This window comes from Chiloscyllium plagiosum, unplaced genomic scaffold (genome assembly GCF_037043375.1).
Source record: "Chiloscyllium plagiosum isolate Xiang-an unplaced genomic scaffold, Cpla_swu_hap1 HiC_scaffold_3, whole genome shotgun sequence".
In the NCBI taxonomy this organism is placed as follows: domain Eukaryota; kingdom Metazoa; phylum Chordata; class Chondrichthyes; order Orectolobiformes; family Hemiscylliidae; genus Chiloscyllium; species Chiloscyllium plagiosum.
This window is the reverse complement of record NW_028270141.1, coordinates 24,163,924-24,183,306: the sequence shown is the minus strand read 5'-3', so window position 1 is coordinate 24,183,306 and position 19,383 is coordinate 24,163,924. Positions and strand designations below refer to the sequence as shown.

The 19,383-nt window shown below is 41.9% G+C and overlaps 1 protein-coding gene across 10 annotated transcripts in view; it reads left to right on the top strand.

Annotated features, from left to right (window-relative positions):
- dcdc2c (doublecortin domain containing 2C) overlaps positions 1 to 19,383 on the top strand; it is a 132,505-nt gene that overhangs the window by 47,687 nt on the left and 65,435 nt on the right. For all 10 annotated transcript variants that reach the window (XM_043678504.2, XM_043678520.2, XM_043678529.2 and 7 more), the window contains one exon: positions 14,659 to 14,805. In XM_043678504.2, coding sequence (XP_043534439.2) covers positions 14,659 to 14,805 — 147 coding nt within the window. The remainder of the gene's footprint in view (positions 1 to 14,658; positions 14,806 to 19,383) is intronic.

Here is a 19,383-nt window from a genome sequence, read left to right as displayed (position 1 = left end):
AAATCAAGGCCAATGGCTCTGCAATCTCCTCCCTTGCTTCCCAGAGAATCCTAGGATAAATGCTATCAGGCCCAGGGGACTTATCTATTTTCACCCTTTCCAGAATTTCCAACACCTCTTCCCTACATACCTCAAAGCCGTCCATTCTAATTAATTGTTACTCAATATTCACATCGGATTATATCAATTGGTTGAAGTGGCAGTTAGAGGCAATGAGGAATTTACAGGAGATAGGGGGTGTGATGGATGGCATTTACAGGAAGGGAGAAAAACCAATGATACTGTCAGGTAGATGGGTGACCTCCAGGAAAGGTAGCAGTGGGAGGCAGGTAGTGCAGGAGTCTCCTTTGGCCATCCCCATTTCAAACAAGTATTCTGTTTCTGAAAATGTAGGGGTGATGGACTCTCAGGGAAATGTAGCAGGAACAGCCAAGTTTCTGGTACCAAGACTAGTTCTAGTGTAACGAGGGGTATGTCAGGTTCCAAATGATTGATGGTAATAGGGACCTCTCTAGTCAGAGACACAGACAGACATTTCTGCAGCCAACAGCGAGACATCACATTAGTGTGTTGCCCCTCTGGTGCCAGGATTAAGGATATTTCTGAGATGGTGTAGAATATTCTCAAAGGGCAGAGGGAACAGCAGGAGGTCATTGTACACATCGGAACCAATGACATGAGAAGGGAAAAGGACGAAACTTTGGGGAGGAAAGAAATATGAAGTTATTCAGAAATTTAAAAAGTAGGTCCACAAGGGTAGTAGTAATTGGATTACTTCCAGTGCCCTGAGCTAGTGAAGTAGGAATAGGAGGACAGAGCATGGATAGGGTAAACATACAAGGTCTTTTCCTCTGGTGGGGGAGTCCAAAACTAGACGGCAAAGGTTTAAGATGAGAGGGAAAAGATTTAAAAGGGACCTAAGAGATAAGCTTTAATGCAGAGGGTGGTGTGTGTGTGTGTGTGGAATGAGCTGCCAGAGGAAGTGGTGCAAGCTGGTACAATTACAATATTTAAAAGGCATCTGGATAGTTATGTGACCAGAAAGGGCTTAGAGGGATATGGGCCAAATGCCAGCAAATGGGACTAGGTTATTTAGGATATCTGATCAGCCATGGACGAGTTGGATGAATGAGTCTGTTTCTGTGCTGCATATCTGTGACAATGATCTAGATGTTGATGTGTAATTATAAACTATGAGGAAGGTATTGTGGAACTCCAAAAGAACATGGATAAATTGATAAACAATAGGTGGCAGATGAGTTCCACTGTAAAAAAATGTGAAGTGATGCAATTTGGTAGGAAGACCATTGAAAGACAATATACAATTGAGGTTACAATTCTAATGATAGATACAAGTGCAGAGGGTTTATATGTGATGGAGATGATTGAAAGTGACAGAAAGGATGGAGAGATCAGTAAGTAAAACATACAATATCCTGAACTTTATTAATAGGGGCTGAGAGTAAAAGAATGTTGAAATGACGTTAAAGTTGTGCAAAACATTTGTTGGACCTCAGCTGATGCTTTGTGTACAGTTTGAGGCACCACATTACGCAAAGAATGTAAAAATATCAGAGAGAGTTAAATAGTGGTTGACAAGAATATTTCCAGGGATGAAAAACCTCAGTTATTTGGATAAAAATAATTTACATGGGTACGGAGGAAAAGCAGGAGATTAGCATGAGGTCATGATAACTTAATGAATGTCCCAATGACCTCTTTCTGCGCCTTAACACTCCCACAATTCTGTTTCTAAGTTGATAGAACTTCATCCTTTTGATCTGTATGACTGCTAATTTGTGACTGCCTTGGATGGCCACTCTTTTGTCCTCTGTGTATTCAACATCCATCACATAATAGTCACACGCATGCAATCTGTATTATCCTCATGTAAGATATCAGCAGGCATTCCTGAAACAACACATCATGTTATCTGTTATCTGAAAATAAAGATGGGTCTGAATTTCAGATGAACTCTTTTATCAGAACTGATGCTGCAAAATAGACTCTTTTATGGAACCACAGTTAGCAAAGTGGTCAAGGATATAGTTTAAGCCATCGCTCAGCTGCCATACTGAGCTACGTTGTTAGGGATACCTTCCTAAAGCTGAGAAAACAGGGTATAGAATTGTTTGAGAGAACAAGAAAACATATTGTTTATGATGGGTCATTTTCACTAATTCCTCATTATACTCCTCAACTCCTATTTCCCAAAACATTTTTAACAACTGCTTCAAGTATTTTTCTGGTGCTAAGAGAAACAAGTCTATTTTGGAGATAGACATTCCATGTTTCTGGAATGACCAATTAAATGATCAGGCCCTCGATGAGACGTCCATTTTAAAACTTCCAAAGTATCCGCAAGTTAATCAATTCTATTTTGAAGTCATTACTGCTCCACGACCACCAATCTTAGTTCATTAAAATCAACTCCACAGGTCAGTAATCCTACTTTCTGTGAAACTACTTTAACGTTTTTGAATCGTTCACTTGGTATTGTGACTGAAATAGAATGTAACAGGATGATTTTCTTAGGAGATGTGACAGGGTAGCTGTAAATAGATTATTTCCCCTTGTGGGAGACTCAAGGAACAGAGGGCTTAACCTCAGAATCGCCTCTCTCCAGAGGTGGGGGAGATTTCTTCTCTCAGAGGGTTGTGAATCTGTGGAAATATTTTTACCACACAGGTCTGCAGAGAGTGGGCATTAAGTATATTCAAGGCTGAGCTAGACAGATTTTTAATCGGAACTAGAGGGCTTAGGTTTAGGGTGAGATGGGAAAGATTTAAAAGGGACCGAAGGGACAAGTTTTTCACGCAGAGGGTGGTACGCATACAGAAGTGGTGGAAGCTAGTACAATTACAACATTTAAAGACATCTGGTTGGGTATATGAATAGGAAGGGTTGTGGGCCAACTGCTGTCAAATGGGACTAGATTAATTTAAGATATCTGGTTGGCATGGATGAGTTTGACTGAATGGGTCTGTTTCCATGCTGTATATCTCTCTAGTTCTGACTCTAAGAGTCTTGGGGAAAAGGCAGAAGTATGGAATTAAGGATTTTCACATCAGTCATTATTGCATTGAATGGTGAAGCAGATTTGATGGCCTGAACAGCCAACTTCTTCTCCAATATCTTGTGGCCTTGTGTCTTTATGTTTTGACAATCGTTCTACTGATGAGGATATATAAGTTACTTTCAATGGATTTTGAAATGGGTGCGTGTCACTTCAAGTAATGATGGAGCCTGGGACAATGTTCAAGTTGCCAGTGAGCTACTCTAGGTCCCATTTTCTTAGAGGCCATTATTAATTAATGGTTACAAATTGGTTGCTTGTCCATTCGTCTTCATTCTTTGGATGTGGGCATTGCAAGCAAGAGCAGCATTAATTGCAAGCAAGAGCAGCATTAATTACGTGACACCAATTGCCCTTGAGAAGGTTTTGGTGAGCTGCTTCATAGAGCTGCTGCAGTCTATGCAATGTAAGAGCACACATAGTACTTTTTGTAATAGTTTGAATCAATTGACTGGTTTGCTAGAGGTTAATTAAAAGTCAACCATATTGTCATGCCTCTGCAGTCACATGCAGGTAAATTTACTTCCCTGTTGGACTTAGTGAAGCAAATGGGTTTTTAAATAATAATCCATCAGTTTCGTGATAATTGTTAGTAAGATTAGCATCTAGTTCCAAAATTATTTTGTAATTGAATTTAAATTCCCCTGTTTCCTTGTTCAGATTTGAACTTAAATTTCCAGCTCATTAGTCCAGGCCTCTGTTTTGCCAGCAATGTTAGCACAATGCTCCCATTCTTTGTTCAAAGTCAGGAACATTGGATATGCCTAAGAAGCAGTCTGACTGTGGCAGAAGCAGTCACAAACAAGTTAGAAAATGGTGGAATTTATTACGAAAGGTGATCAGCTGAAATGGGATAGCACGATAGTTACATAATTTCACAACTTCCGTGTTGCTGGTTGAATCTGATAGATTGCAGCTATCCCTCTGCATTCCCAACCTTATTTTCCTCAGTGTCTTGGATGCATCCCATTAGGACCTGAAAATGTATGAACTTTGAATGCTGTCAGCTTTTCTAAAGCATCCATTTTATCAATTTTTAGCCTAACCAGCATCTCAAAGATCTCCTGTTAAACAATAATTTCAGCAGGATCTTCCTCCTAAGCAAAGTTCAAATTTAGTTCAAAAATGCCCTCTGCCTCCAATGGTACATTGCTTCTGCGATCCTTAATCTGTTTTCTCTGGCTTTTTCAATACCCTTTTATGAATTCTATGCCTTCTGCCTTCCTTTTAACTTTAGCTGTTTATATCTCTTCTCGTATTTTCACTCAACCTTCCTCTTCATGCCCCCTCAGAATTTGTTATATTCAACCTGGTTCTCAAGTGTACGAATAACCTGATATTTATCATTTGCACCATTTTTCTGTTTTTCTCTTTAATCATGAAGGGAGTTTAGCTTTGTATATCTCGCCTTTCCCCATTGTGGGAATGTACCTCAAATATACCTGAATCACACCCTATTGTATTATAAAGTTTTACCCCCAACTTTTGTTTCTAATTTACTTGGGTCAGTTCTCATCTTTTGGAAATTGGGCCTCCTCCAATTAAGTATTTTAACTTTAAATTGTGCTGTGTCCTTTTTAATCACTAAACTAAAGCTGGTGGCTCTGTGATCACTATTCCTGAAATGTACCCCTATTGACACATATTAATCCTCAGAATGAGATCCAGCAATGCCTCTTTCCTTACTGCATTGTAAGCAGACTGTTCAAGAAAATTCTTCTGTACACACTTTAGAATCTCTTTTCCCTCTCTGTTCTTTAAACTTTTATTATCTCAGTTTATATTAGAGCACATAAAAGTCTTCCAATATTGAAAGAATATTGGAATAACACTGCTACTTTTGCACTTCTCTGCAATTTGGAACAAATTTGGTCCTCTATATCTTTTCTGCTAATTGGTGTTCCATAGAATATCGATTATCCCTTTTTTCAAACTAAGTCTGCTTTCATGATATTTGTAGTGATTGGAACAAGGGCCAGGTGGATTTTGTTGACTGTAAGATCCTGAATTGGGGCTGTTAACCTGGTCCAGTCATGAAGCCCTGGCTGACAGATATAAACAGGAGATTAGCATTGCCCTTAGTGAAGGGCACTGCTTGTCACTGGCCACTCGGGTTTTTCCTTTCTTCCTGGTGGTGGAAATTGAACAAAGATTCGTGCACCTTGTGTCTCTCACTGTGTCTAACACCTGCACACACACACCAAGGGTGCTGGGGAAAAAAATAATAAGCACTACCGCAGTTAGGCGGTTGTGTGGGGGAAAAACAAATAATCAGGAGTTGTTTTGTGAAGGGCAAAAAAAAATAACCAGGAGACAGAGTGGAGTGCATTATTTAACCCTTCAATTCTATTTTGATTTACTCCCTGCCCTCCCCTTCACTGTTTGATCACACAGCATTGCCCTTTGATGTGAAGGGCACTGCTTGTCACTGGCCACTCTGGTGTTTTCCTTTCTTCCTGGTGGTGGATACTGAATAAAGATTCATACACCTTGTGACTCTCATTGTGTCTCTCACCTGCGCACACACACAACATGGGTGCTGGAAGTGAAAAAAATATAACCAGGAGACAGAGAGAGAAAAAATAAAAAAATAAACAAGAGATTAGCATTGCCCTTTGATGTGACGGGCACAGCTTGTCACTGGCCACTCAGGTGTTTCCTTTCTTCCTGGTGGTGGAAATTGAATAAAGATTCATGCACCTTGTGTCTCTCACTGTGTCTCACACCTGCACACACACAACATGGGTGCTGGGGAAAAAATAAGCACCACCTCAGTTAGGCGGTAGTGTGGGGTTTTTTTAAAAAAAAACAGGAGTGTCAGAAATTCTTCTCAGTCTGAGAGCTGGCTCTGAGGAGCTGGACCAGTGTCAAGTACTATGCAAATATAAATTAAAAAAAGATAAACAGGAGATTCCCAACTGCTTGTTCTGTGGTGCTGTGGAGTCCGTGGACCATGTATATATTGGGTGTGGACATTTGCACTCCCTTTTTGATTTCCTCAAAAACCTCCTTCTCTGTATTTGGTTGCATTTCAGTCCTACGCTCCTGATCTTTGGGCACCCGGTGCGGAGAGGGAGGGATGGGGCAGGTCTGAAGACCTCCTCGTTGGTCTGCTCCTGGGCCTGGCCAAACTGGTCATAAACAGGTCCAGGCAGCGGGCCGTGGAGGGGGTCGTTAGGGCCGACTGCCTGCCCCTCTTCCGTGGTTATGTTAGAGCCCGAGTGTCTCTGGAGAAGGAGCACCCGGTGTCTACCAACACCCTGGAGTTGTTCAGGGAGAGGTGGGCGTCGCGGGGAGTGGAGTGTATTATTTCCCCATCCAACTCTATTTTGATTTAACCCCTGCCCTCTCCCTCACTGTTTGATTACACAGTATTGCCCTTTGATGTGAAGGGCACTGCTTGTCACTGGCTACTCGGGTGTTTCCTTTCTTCCTGGTGGTGGAAACTGAATAAAGATTTGTGCACCTTGTGTCTTTCACTGTGTCTCACACCTGCACACACACAACATGGGTGCTGGGGAAAAAAATAAGCACTACCACAGTTGGGTGGTGGTGTGGGGGTTAAAAAAAATAAACAAGGGTGCCAGACATCCTGTTCACTCTGAGATTCACAAGGGTGTCAGAGAGTCTTATTCTCGGGATTGGCTCTGAAAGAAAGAGAAATAAATAAAAAAAAAATAAACAGGAGATTCAGACAGTCTCCTTACACCCAGGACTGGCTCTAAGCTAGCTTGTCAGAGTCCACGTCTTGTTCTTGTGTAAATAAAGGATGACTTTGTGATGGGATATCAACCTCTGTGCAGTTATTTCAATGTTGTTTTCCTGTTTGGCCAACCACAGCTCCCCAAACTTATTTATTTTGCATGCATACATACACTTGAACCCTAATTTAGACATTATTAAATTCTCTCTTATTCTAATATGGCTGAGAGAGATTATATTATTTTCAATCTCACTCACCAGCTCGATATATTTACCAAAACCACATTCCCATTTATTCATTCGTAACTCTTTATACTTATTATAACATGTTTTCATTCAATCATTCATAAAACTGTGTTTTTGTAGTGCATTTTCCAAACCCATTACTGCTCCTTCACACCTTCAGCCTTTATCAGATGTACTTGTTAACTACATATTAACAGGGCCTCTAAACTTACTATCAAAACAGTGCTTCCGTGAAACTGCATGAATGAATGAAACTCACACTGGCAAATAGGTAAACAAAATCTCAGCTGCGGTAATTAGTTTAATATCCTTTAGTCCTTTATTAAGTACATGTATAAATTCTAATTTATTTAGAGCATATAGGTTTAGTACTTTTACTAACGTTTACTAACTTAAAAGCGTGAAGGAGAGGAACCCGAGGCACTACACGGGTAGTGCCTCCCACCCGCCCTCCTCCTCTAACCTAATAATAACATCTGTTGTGGCAAGCAGGTAAGTGCTGAATTTTGCTTGTATTATTTAGACACAGTTTTTGTTTAAACAGTTAGCTTTAGAGGGATGGCAGTGAAGGCAGTGCAATGTTCCTCCTGCAACATGTATGAGGTGAGGGATGCCATCGACGTCCCTGCCGATTACACTTGCAGGAAGTGCACCCATCTCCAGCTCCTCCAAGACCGTGTTAGGGAACTGGAGCTGGAGTTGGATGAACTTCGGATCATTCGGGAGGCAGAGGGGGTCATAGATCAGAGTTATAGGGAAGTAGTAACTCCAAAGATGGCAGATAGATGGGTTACAGTGAGGGGGACTGGGAGGAAGCAGCCAGTGCAGGGACCTCCTGCGGCCATTCCCCTCAAGAACAAGTATACCGTTTTGGATACTTGTGGGGGGGATGACTTACCAGGGGTAAGTAACGGGGCTCAGGTCTCTGGCACGGAGCCTGTCCCCGTTACTCAGAAGGGAAGGGTGAAGAAGAGCAGAGCAGTAGTAATTGGGGACTCAATAGTTCGTGGCACAGATAGGCGGTTTTGTGGGAACGAGAGAGACTCACGTTTGGTATGTTGCCTCCCAGGTGCAAGGGTACGTGATGTCTCTGATCGTGTTTTCCGGGTCCTGGAGGGGGAGGGGGAGCAACCCGAAGTCGTGGTCCACATTGGCACCAACGACATAGGTAGGAGGAGTGCTGAGGATGTTAGACAGGCTTTCAGGGAGCTAGGTTGGAAGCTTGGAGTTAGAACAAACAGAGTTGTTGTCTCTGGTTTGTTACCCGTGCCACGTGATAGAGATTTGAGGAATAGGGAGAGAGAACAATTAAATGCGTGGCTTCAGGGATGGTGCAGGAGGGAGGGGTTCCAGTTTTTGGATAACTGGGGTTCTTTCTGGGGACGGTGGGACCTCTATAAACAGGATGGTCTACACCTGAACCTGAGGGGAACCAGTATCCTTGGGGGGAGGTTTGCTAGTGCTCTTGGGGGGGGTTTAAACTAACTCGGCAGGGGCATGGGAACCCAGATTGTAGCTTCAGGGTGCAGGGCCTGGAGTGTAGGGAGGTGAGGAACATGGCATCAATTTCCAAGGAGGGTGCCTGTAAACAGGGAAGTGGCTTGAAGTGTGTGTACTTCAATGCAAGAAGTATACGAAATAAGGTAGGTGAACTTGCAGCGTTGGTTGGTACCTGGGACTTCGATGTTGTGGCTATTACGGAGACATGGCTAGAACAGGGACAGGATTGGCTGTTGCAGGTTCCGGGATTTAAATGTTTTAGTAGGTTTAGAGGTGGGGGTAAAAAAGGGGGAGGTGTGGCATTGCTTGTCAAAGATAGTATTACAGCGGTGGAAAGGACGATGGATGAGGACTTGCCATCTGAGGTAGTTTGGGCTGAGGTTAGGAATAGGAAAGGTGAGGTCACCCTGTTAGGAGTCTTTTACAGGCCTCCTAATAGTCCTAGAATCATTGAAGAAAGGATTGGGAAGGTGATTCAGGAGATGAGTGACAGTAATAGGGTGGTTGTTATGGGGGACTTTAACTTTCCTGATATTGATTGGGAAAGCTATAGCTCAAGTTCGTTAGATGGGTCAGTGTTTGTTCAATGTGTGCAGGAGAGTTTCCTGACACAATATGTAGACAGGCCAACAAGAGGTGAGGCCATACTGGATTTGGTTCTGGGTAACGAACCAGGCCAGGTGTTAGAACTAGAGGTAGGTGAGCACTTTGGGGATAGTGACCATAATTCGGTGATTTTTACACTCGTGATGGAGAGGGATAAGTGTGTACTACAGGGCAAGAATTATAGCTGGGGTAAGGGAAATTATGATGCGGTGAGGCATGACTTAGGATGTGTGGCTTGGAAAAGTAGACTCCAAGGCAAGAGTGTAAATGATATGTGGAACTTGTTCAAGGGGCAACTATTGAGTGTCCTTGATAATTATGTACCTGTCAGGCAGGTAGGAAAGGGTCGTGCGAGGGAGCCGTGGTTTAATAAGGAATTGGAATCCCTTGTTAAATGGAAGAGGGCGGCCTATCTCAAGATGAGACGTGAAGGTTCAATTGGGGCGATTGAGAGTTATAGGGTAGCCAGGAAGGACCTGAAGAGAGAGCTAAAAGCAGCAAGGAGGGGACATGAAAGGTCCTTAGTAGATAGGATTAGGGAAAACCCTAAGGCTTTCTATAGGTATGTTAGGAATAAAAGAATGACTAGGGTAGGAATAGGTCCAGTCAAGGATAGTAGGGGGAAGTTGCGTGTGGAGGCGGAAGAGATTGGGGAGACACTGAATGAATACTTTTCTTCAGTATTCACTCAGGAACAGGGCATTGTTGTCGATGAGAATACTGAGGCACAAATAAGTAGAATGGATGGCTTTGAGGTATGTAGAGAAGAGGTGTTGGAAATCCTGGAAAAGGTGAAAATAGATAAGTCCCCTGGGCCTGATGGCATTTATCCTAGGATTCTCTGGGAAGCAAGGGAGGAGATTGCAGAGCCATTGGCCTTGATTTTTATGTCCTCTTTGTCTACAGGAGTAGTCCCAGAAGACTGGAGGATAGCAAATGTGGTTCCCTTGTTCAAAAAGGGGAGTAGGGATAGCCCTAGTAACTATAGGCCGGTGAGTCTCACTTCTGTTGTGGGCAAAGTCTTAGAGAGAATTGTAAGGGATAGGATTTATGCACATCTAGATAGGAATAATGTGATCAAGGATAGTCAGCATGGTTTTGTGAAGGGCAAGTCGTGCCTCACAAACCTTATTGAATTCTTTGAAAAGGTGACGAAGGAGGTTGATGAGGGGAAAGCGGTAGATGTGGTATATATGGATTTTAGTAAGGCGTTTGATAAGGTTCCCCATGGTAGGCTACTGCAGAAAATACGGAGATATGGCATTGAGGGTGAGTTGGAGGTTTGGATTAGGAATTGGCTGGATGGAAGAAGACAGAGGGTAGTAGTTGATGGCAAAGTTTCTTCATGGAGTGCCGTCACTAGCGGTGTTCCGCAAGGATCTGTTTTGGGACCATTGCTGTTTGTCATTTTTATAAATGACCTGGAAGAGGGGTTAGAAGGTTGGGTGAGCAAGTTTGCGGATGACACGAAAGTCGGAGGAGTTGTTGACAGTGAGGAAGGATGTGGCAGGTTACAGCAGGATATAGAGAAGCTGCAGAGCTGGGCAGAAAGGTGGCAGATGGAATTCAATGTAGCTAAGTGCGAGGTGATTCACTTTGGGAAGAATAACAAAAAGATGGGGTACTGGGCTAATGGTCGGATACTTGGTAGTGTGGATGAGCAGAGGGATCTTGGTGTCCATGTACACAGATCTCTGAAAGTTGCCACCCAGGTAAATAGTGTGGTGAGGAAGGCATATGGCGTACTGGCTTTTATTGGTAGAGGAATTGAGTTCCGGAGTCCTGAGGTCATGATGCAGTTGTATAAGACTCTGGTACGGCCGCATCTGGAATATTGTGTGCAGTTTTGGTCGCCATACTATAGGAAGGATGTGGAGGCATTGGAACGGGTGCAGAGGAGGTTTACCAGGATGTTGCCTGGTATGGAAGGAAAATCGTATGAGGAAAGACTGAGGCACTTGGGGCTGTTTTCACTAGAGAAAAGAAGGTTTAGGGGTGACTTGATTGAGGTGTACAAGATGATTAGGGGGTTAGATAGGGTCGACAGTATGAACCTTTTCCCGCGTATTGAGTCGGGTATTACAAGGGGGCATAGCTTTAAATTAAGGGGGGGTAGATATAGGACTGATGTTAGGGGTAGGTTCTTCACTCAGCGAGTCGTTAGTTCATGGAATGCCCTGCCAGTAACAGTGGTGGACTCTCCCTCTTTATGGGCATTTAAGAGGGCATTGGATAGGTATATGGAGGATAGTGGGTTAGTGTAGTTTTAGGTGGGCTTGGATCGGCGCAACATCGAGGGCCCAAGGGCCTGTACTGCGCTGTATTCTTCTATGTTCTATGTTCTATAAAAGGACTAACACCTCTTAATTATGCAAACAGACTGGACAGACATTCTTAATCCCATCAGAAGTAACAGTTACCACTTAACCAATGTTTCAAACATCTCTTGTTTCCCCAGGACAGAAATCATGCAAACCTTTGTGTATAATAGATAAAACAACATAACACCATAATGATATAATTTTAATATATGTAATAACTGTGTGTAAAGGGGCTCTTGTGAGGACAGTATTTCAGGATTCCATCGCCATCTCGAACTGTGATACTCCAGTTGCTGAATAAAGTGGGTATTTTTGCCACTCACTGATTTTGATCGTTATTTGAACACGGTCCCACATGTCTTATTATTTTTTATTATAATGCTACCTGCATTTCCAAATTCTCTGTGTGCCTTGTTTCTCTTTTCTAATACTATACTGTATTTTGAGGGCCCCCCACCAAGTTTGTTAAAACTTTCCTGGATAACAGTAGAAAACTGCCATATGAAAGCATGACTCCTCGCCCTGGTTGATGGAGAGGAACTGTTTGTTCTGCTTGTGAATAAATATTATGTACTAGACTGGTCAAAAGTGACAATGCCAGGGTGTATACAAGGGAACCTCGATTATCCAGCATTCGATTAACCGAACTTCGGATCATCCGAACAAGACCGCAAGGTCCCGATGCATGGCTAGCTAATGTTATCCAGCATTCAATTAACCGAACAAAATGCTCCCCATCCACGTCCTTCGGATAATTTGGTTTCCTTTGTATTTCTGAGTAAAGTGTTCCAATTTACAAGCATTTCTCCTTTTATTCAGAGGAATGGTTTATTGATGGGAATGCATGTTGTGAGAAAATGCTGGAAATACGCGGCAAGTCAGGCTATACCTGCAGTGAAAGTACACATGCTGCCTGAACTGGTTTCGAGTGTTTTCCAGCAAGTGACAGCTTCTATTTCAGATTTCCTGCAGCCATAGTTTTTGCTGCTTTGTTTCTCTGTGTTGCGAATTCTTTTAATCACGTGGAATAACGAGTAAGTGAGTTTTAATGATGACAAGACAAAGATATTGTGCTCACTGTGTTGTACCACACTTAGCTGCTTTGCTATTTGGGGAAGGCAGCCACTTTACTTATGTGGAATTTGACTTTGCAGAAAGGATTAGCTTGGATGGAGAACATCCAGCAATAGAGGAGGAAGCAAAGTCAGGCATAATATCAAGAGACTTTTTTTTCATGTTTGAACAATGCTTGGGAATATGCTTTTATATTTGCTAATGATCTTATTTAGTGCAATTTCATTTTAATTTTTCTAATGTGCTATTTATCATGGAGGTTGGCAGTAAAAGTCAACCAGTTCTCAAAGGAGTGAGCCTGACAAATCCCTTTCACTCCTTTTGGGATGTGCCATTAGTTTTTGGAGAACATAATATTGAAACGAGAAATGCACAGCAGGTTAATTAGCATTTGAACAGCAAGATACACTAATGTTTTGATGGTAATCCTTTATCATAAGCTGCTCAAGGAGTCTGATGATGGGCCCCCTCAGATCCGTTAACCTGTCCGTTTCTCTTTCTGATGCTTATGAACTGCCAAGCAATCTATCTTAGCAGTTTTATTTCAAATTCTAATCCATCTCATGGGGTTTCACAATGAATCTGCCTTTTCACAATGGGAGACTTGCAAACCATTTACATCTCTGAAGTAAGAAAGTTAAAATGAAGAGTACCATTGGTGCTGTCAGAAATGGAAGTGGCTGCAGTAGGAAGTGGTTTTCCAAAACTGGTATCAAGATGCTTTAATGAATCAATAAAGCCAAAGTACCATCTTGGGTACACATTGAGAATGTTCAATACCAGGCTCAGAGGAGATGAAATGAGAACAGAGACCCACAACGCTAAAAGAATACATCCTGATGTTGCTCTGGATTTGTCTTGCTCTGGTGCTTAGTGTCAGGGCATTTAATGAGAAAGTCGTCAAAATGACTTCTGTTTATTCTATATTATGTTTGACTTCCAAATACTTGACCTTGACAGTAGCTAAGAATACCTAGAGTGATTACATGAGTTTTCTGCTGCAATTTTATAAAAACAGCATAACCTTATAAAAAGTTTATGTCAGCTGATTGGGAAAATCATGGAAATTCTCTGCCAATTGTAAAAAAATTCTCTATCTCCTTGACTTCATACCTTTCCCTAATATCATTGTGAAGTTGGTGTGCTTAACATTATAAAATTGTAGAATGGGGGAAAGCATTATGTGGTTGCTTTAAAATATGGTGTTTTCCAGTGCTTAGAGTTAAAATGGATGTCTGAGCAGCAGTTTATAGTGTAGGTGTGCAGAGAGCGCCCAAATTGAAACATCTTGTATCGAGCAGCCAAGCAGCATTTTTACCAAGACAACAACTCTTTTCAAATTTAGCCAATCAGTTTAGCCCTTAGATATCAAAAACCAATTAAATTTAAATCTGATAGTTTTGACTACCTAGAACCAATCCAATTGTAAAGGAATTAATAGGTCATTAAAGGTGTAAAAGATGAAGGCATTTGGAAAATTGGTGAGAGCAAATCACCATCTGAAGAGATAACGACTTTCAGCTCTCAGCGAAAGCACCATCTAATTAATAAAGGTACCACGTCACTCTTAGCTAATATTCCAGACCTCAGAATTCACAGAGCGAACAAGAATTCAAAGGAGAAAAGCATTCCTGAAAGAAGATTAGCAGAGAGAGCCTGGAGCATTTGGGAAGATGTATCCTAGCTGTAATATTGAGAGCCTAACTTCTATTCTTTTGTTATATAAGTGGAAATTGTATTTTATTGGAACAGTATATGTCAGAATTTTGTTTAGTTCGAAATAGTTAGTAGTTAGACGGAAATTATTCAGTTTGTTAATAGTTCTGTTAATTTGTTCACTGTTGGAGTTAGATAAATAAACTGTTACTTGTTGATTATAGAGTGGTTGAAAGGATTTCATTTCAGTTAACCATTCCTTTATAACGGATTGGGGTGTGAGAGGTAGGTTATACCACTTTTCACGCTTCTTTTAACAGATCATAAGGCAAGGCAAGCCTCTCTGGTGTTTTGGTTTTAGTTATCAGAGGATGGTCAACCTCTGCTTCATAACAATATATAAAAAGATAATCACCCAAAAATAACTTTAAAAATTTAGTTAAAGAGGTTAAAACTCTCGTTTTTTTTTATGTTCAGACTCTGCACACTCGATGGAAGAGCATTGCTAGGCGCAGCTGAATTAGATAACAACCAATATTACGTGGCTGTGGGATCAGAGAAATTCAAGAAACTGCCTTATTATCAAGCCTTGTCAAAGAAAATTACAAGTCGCGAGACCCAAGGGTAAGTTCTAAACGTTGCATGTCTGTGCACATGAATGCACATTTCAAATTTGCTTTGTCAGTACAGTGTTCTTTCATTCATTCTTGGGATGTGAGCATCACTGACAAGACCAACATTCATTGTCTTTAATTGCCCTTTAGCAAGTGGTGGTGAGCTTTAGCCTGAACCATTACTGTTTCTCAGGGTATAAGTCTTTTCTTACAATGTTATTAGCAAGGAACTTCCAAGTTTGTGACCCAGAGAATATGAAGGATCAGCAATATAATTGCAAGTGAGGACATGTCTCACTTGGGTCTTGAAGGTGTACTTGCTACTGGTGGTATTCCCATGTGTCTGCTGTCCTTATGGTAATGCATAAATATTGTTCCATGTAAAATTAGCTGCTGCTCATAGATTGCATGTGAGGGGCTTTCAGATTCTTCTCGAGTGAGAGAGTAGCTTTTAATATTTTGAAAGTAAATGCCACATTCCCAATATCAAATCTGTTGACAGGAACTGTTAAACATGTCCTGAAAAGAATGTGTATCATTTATTTTTGTACTGCAGGCAATATATTAATGTGATGAAGTGGTGATATAATTATAATGGAGGTGTGATGGCCTGTAGAAGCAAGACTAGGATTTGTATATGGTAGTAGGAATTCACACCATGAGGTATTTCACTTTTGGCTTGCTTGGTGTTAATGGGGTGTTAACAGTCTCAGTATGAGTCCAGTTAACACTGACAATGTGATTGAATATGAATGTAACGGATTTAAACATCAGTCATCCACTGTGTCTAAATGTTTCAGGCGGTAGAGCCTATCAATATGCAAGGTGGGGGCCATTGATGTGAATAGGATTCTGATTACCATTTTAAATTTAATCTGGTCGGTGTCTAAACTACACAGGTGGATCCAGAGAGGCCTGACAAAGGTTAGGCTGGAATTTTTTTTTGTGGAACCAGGAAGTTCTGAAAAATGTTACGTAGACTGCTGTCACCTTCACAATCATTGCTGCCTACTCTGGAAGTGCAAACATGATGGGACTGTAAAATAGTCAGCTTTTCTTGTGTCAGTTTTTAGAAGTATTTATTCTACCTGTAATGTGAGCTGCATAAAAATAATGACAATGGCCTGACTTTAGCACACAGGGGGAAGTGGGTACTGCAGATGCTGGAGATTAGAGTCAAGATTAGAGTGGTGCTGGAAAAGCACAGTAGGTCAGGCAGCATCCGAGGAGCAGGAAAATCGACATTTTGGGCAAAGGACCTTCATCAGGAATGAAGGGCTTTTGCCTGAAAAGTCGATTTTCCTGGTCCTCGGATGCTGCCTGACCTGCTGTGCTTCTCCAGCACACTCTAATCTTGATTACACAGGTGCCTGTGAATTAAAATGTTACTTGATGATTTATGTTTTCTTTCAGAGTCAGCAGCTGTTTGGTTGATTCTTAAAACACAGCCTATTGTAGTCAGATGACAGGCAGAATTGCAGCTTGCAGGATGGGTGAATAGAGAGAGAGAGAGAGTGTGTATCTGGTGAGGGGTTTGGTTTCTTTGTGTTGTTCTTTTCTACTCTGTGGTCTGGAGAAAAACAGTTTCTTAAACACAATCAAGGGGAATAATTGCCTCATCTGGGCTTATGCCCAACATTCTAGATCAGTGGTGCTGGAAGAGCACAGCAATTCAGGCAGCATCCGACGAGCAGCAAAATCGACGTTTTGGGCAAAAGCCCTTCATCAGGAATAAACTTTCCTGTTCCTCGGATGTTGCCTGGCCTGCCGTGATTTTCCAGAGCCACTCTTTTCGACTCATCACATGATCCCCTCTTACCAACTGACCGGTCACCCAAACATGTTCATTGCATGTTGTTTCCAGGTCCATAGTTTAGACATGATTAGATGATGGTTGGATGAATTCCTTTCTGAGCCAGTCTCTTGTCCTCATGCTTTGTCGAGTTTTTTAGTGCAATCCTGAAGAAACATGCTTGCAACAGTCATCTTTGAGTTGGAGTAAGTATTTCTTAGTCATTATGTCATTATTTGGGAAACTTTAGTCATTCAATCCTGCCGTTGAACCTAGTATGTGGAAAGAACGCTTTTTTTTGAGCAAATGACATTGTGGCAGATGGAAAACAATGAGTAACATGGAGGGATCATTCCCTCTGGGACACCCTAGTCCATTCCACAACCACAATACCACCTTCTCTCTCCGCAGCACCTTCCCATGTAACTGCAGAAGGTACAATGCCTGCCTCTTCGCCACTTCCCTGCTCAGGGCCTAAACAGTCTTTGCAGGTGAAGCAGCATTTCACCTGTACTTCCTCCAATCTTGTGTATTGTATTTGCTGCACCCAATTTGCTGCTATAATTGGAGAAACCAAGCGCCAACTGGGTGACTACTTTGCAGAACACCTCAGGTCTGTGCACAAGCATGACCCTGATCTTCCTGTAGCGAATCACTTTAACACAGCACCCTGCTCACATGCCCACATGTCAGCCATCGGAATACTGCAGTTTTCCAGTGAATCACAGCTCAAACTGTAGGAACAACATCTCATCTTCACACGAGGCACTTTACAGCCTTCCAGATGTAATATTGAGTTCAACACCATTAAAAAGTGAATCATTTCTTCCCTTTCCTTTAACTTGTTATCATATGTTCCACTCCCCCCGTCCCAATCCTTGCAAGTCTAGCAGGAGACGTACCATTGTTCTGCCATTCTTGCACACTGATCACTTAAGCTGAACTATCAACATCTTTTCACACTGGCACCCTACACCCATTGACCCTCCATCCCTCCACTATAGCATAAATGCTAACCCCTCCACACTTTATTTCAGCTCTGATGACGAGTCATCTTGACTCAAAATATTAGCTTGCTCTCTCTCCATGGATGCTGCCTGACCCATTGTGATCTCCAGCATTTGTTGTCTTCAGAATAATTCTTCTGACAGTCTGTGGAGCTGCAGCTTTTTCTGTTACTAGGAAGAGACACCAGATACTAAAACCTTTCAAAAATTGATAGACATAATTAAGGAATATTACGATGCAAAGCCTCCTCTAATTCTGAGATTCTATTACTTCTATTCCGCAATTCAAGAACCAGGAGAATCTGTATCATGATCTTTAACTAAGTTAAAATGACTGGCAGAAGCCTGTGACTTTGGTTTAACTCTAAATGAGATGATGAGAGATTGTTTGGCCTATGGAATTAATGACGTAACTATGTAAAACCACCCAGCTGGACTACAAACATGTGCTACAGTTGGCTTTATCATTGGAAAGTGTGGCAAGTGGAGCATATGAGGGGTATGCCAGGGTATTCTGATGGAAATGGACATCCTTTGTAGTTCAACTGAGCATGGGGAACACCATTTGAGTGCAGGCAATTACATAGCTGATCAGAGGGTCCCCTCCCTGGTACCTGACTCTGAATGAGGCAGTACTAAACTCCAGGCCTATTCATTTGTTAATAAAGGGTGACACGGTGTTGGTTAGGGGCCTCTGTGGAGCTAGTTCAGCTTGACCCCACCTGGTTGACTACATGGTTGAATATCTGCATTGTATTTGTGATTGACCAGGTCATAACTCATTCATACTCTGCCAAAGTGATTGTCTTTGATTGGATTTTCTAGACCGACTGATTCCATTTTAATATGCAAGGTATGGATGTAAATATGCACCCATCTTCAAAGTTGCTGTTTTAAGTCACTGGAATGTTGTTTTGGTTCTTTTAAATTCAATTGGTGGTTTTAGCCCAATAATTAAATTGTTGTTTTAGGGATCAATGCAGTGGGCTTCATCAAGGCACGGATATGTTGCCCACAGCTTGGCCTTGGAAATGAGGTGGCCACATCTGTGTAATGAGTGTGCGTAACCAGCTGGTTAAATCAATTCTGTATGTACTCTAACTGAACTAGGCCGACTTGTCTGCCCTGTGAACGTTACAGCTTGTTGTCTTGACATTGGGTAGAAAATGACCCACTTCAAACTTTGCCATTTGTAAAAATGCAGATTTAACTTTTTAAGAAAATACAGCATTGTGTTTCTGTCTCTGCTTAGAAGATGCTGACCTCTGCACTTCCAATGCTTGTCTTAAATAGTACTCTGAATTTAACTGGGAGATGTGAATAAACTGAAAATGTGTTGCTGGAAAAGCGCAGCAGGTCAGGCAGCATCCAAGGAGCAGGAGAATCGACGTTTTGGGCATGAGCCCTTCTTCAGGAATCTGAAGAAGGGCTCATGCCCGAAACATCGATTCTCCTGCTCCTTGGATGCTGCCTGACCTGCTGCGCTTTTCCAGCAACACATTTTCAGCTCTGATCTCCAGCATCTGCAGTACTCACTTTCTCCTAGATGTGCATGAACTGCCAGCTTGGTATACTTCACCTCCACCTCTATTTGTACCTGATGTGGCAATGCTTATGTATATGTGAAGAAGACATGGTTGACTATTTTTTATTGACTCATGGGACATGGTGTCACTGGCTGGGCCAGCATTTATTGTTCAAGTCTAGTTGCCTTTGAGAAGGTGGTGGTGAGCTGCCTTCTTGAACTGCTGCAGTCTAAATGCTGTAGTAGACTCACAATGCTCTTAGG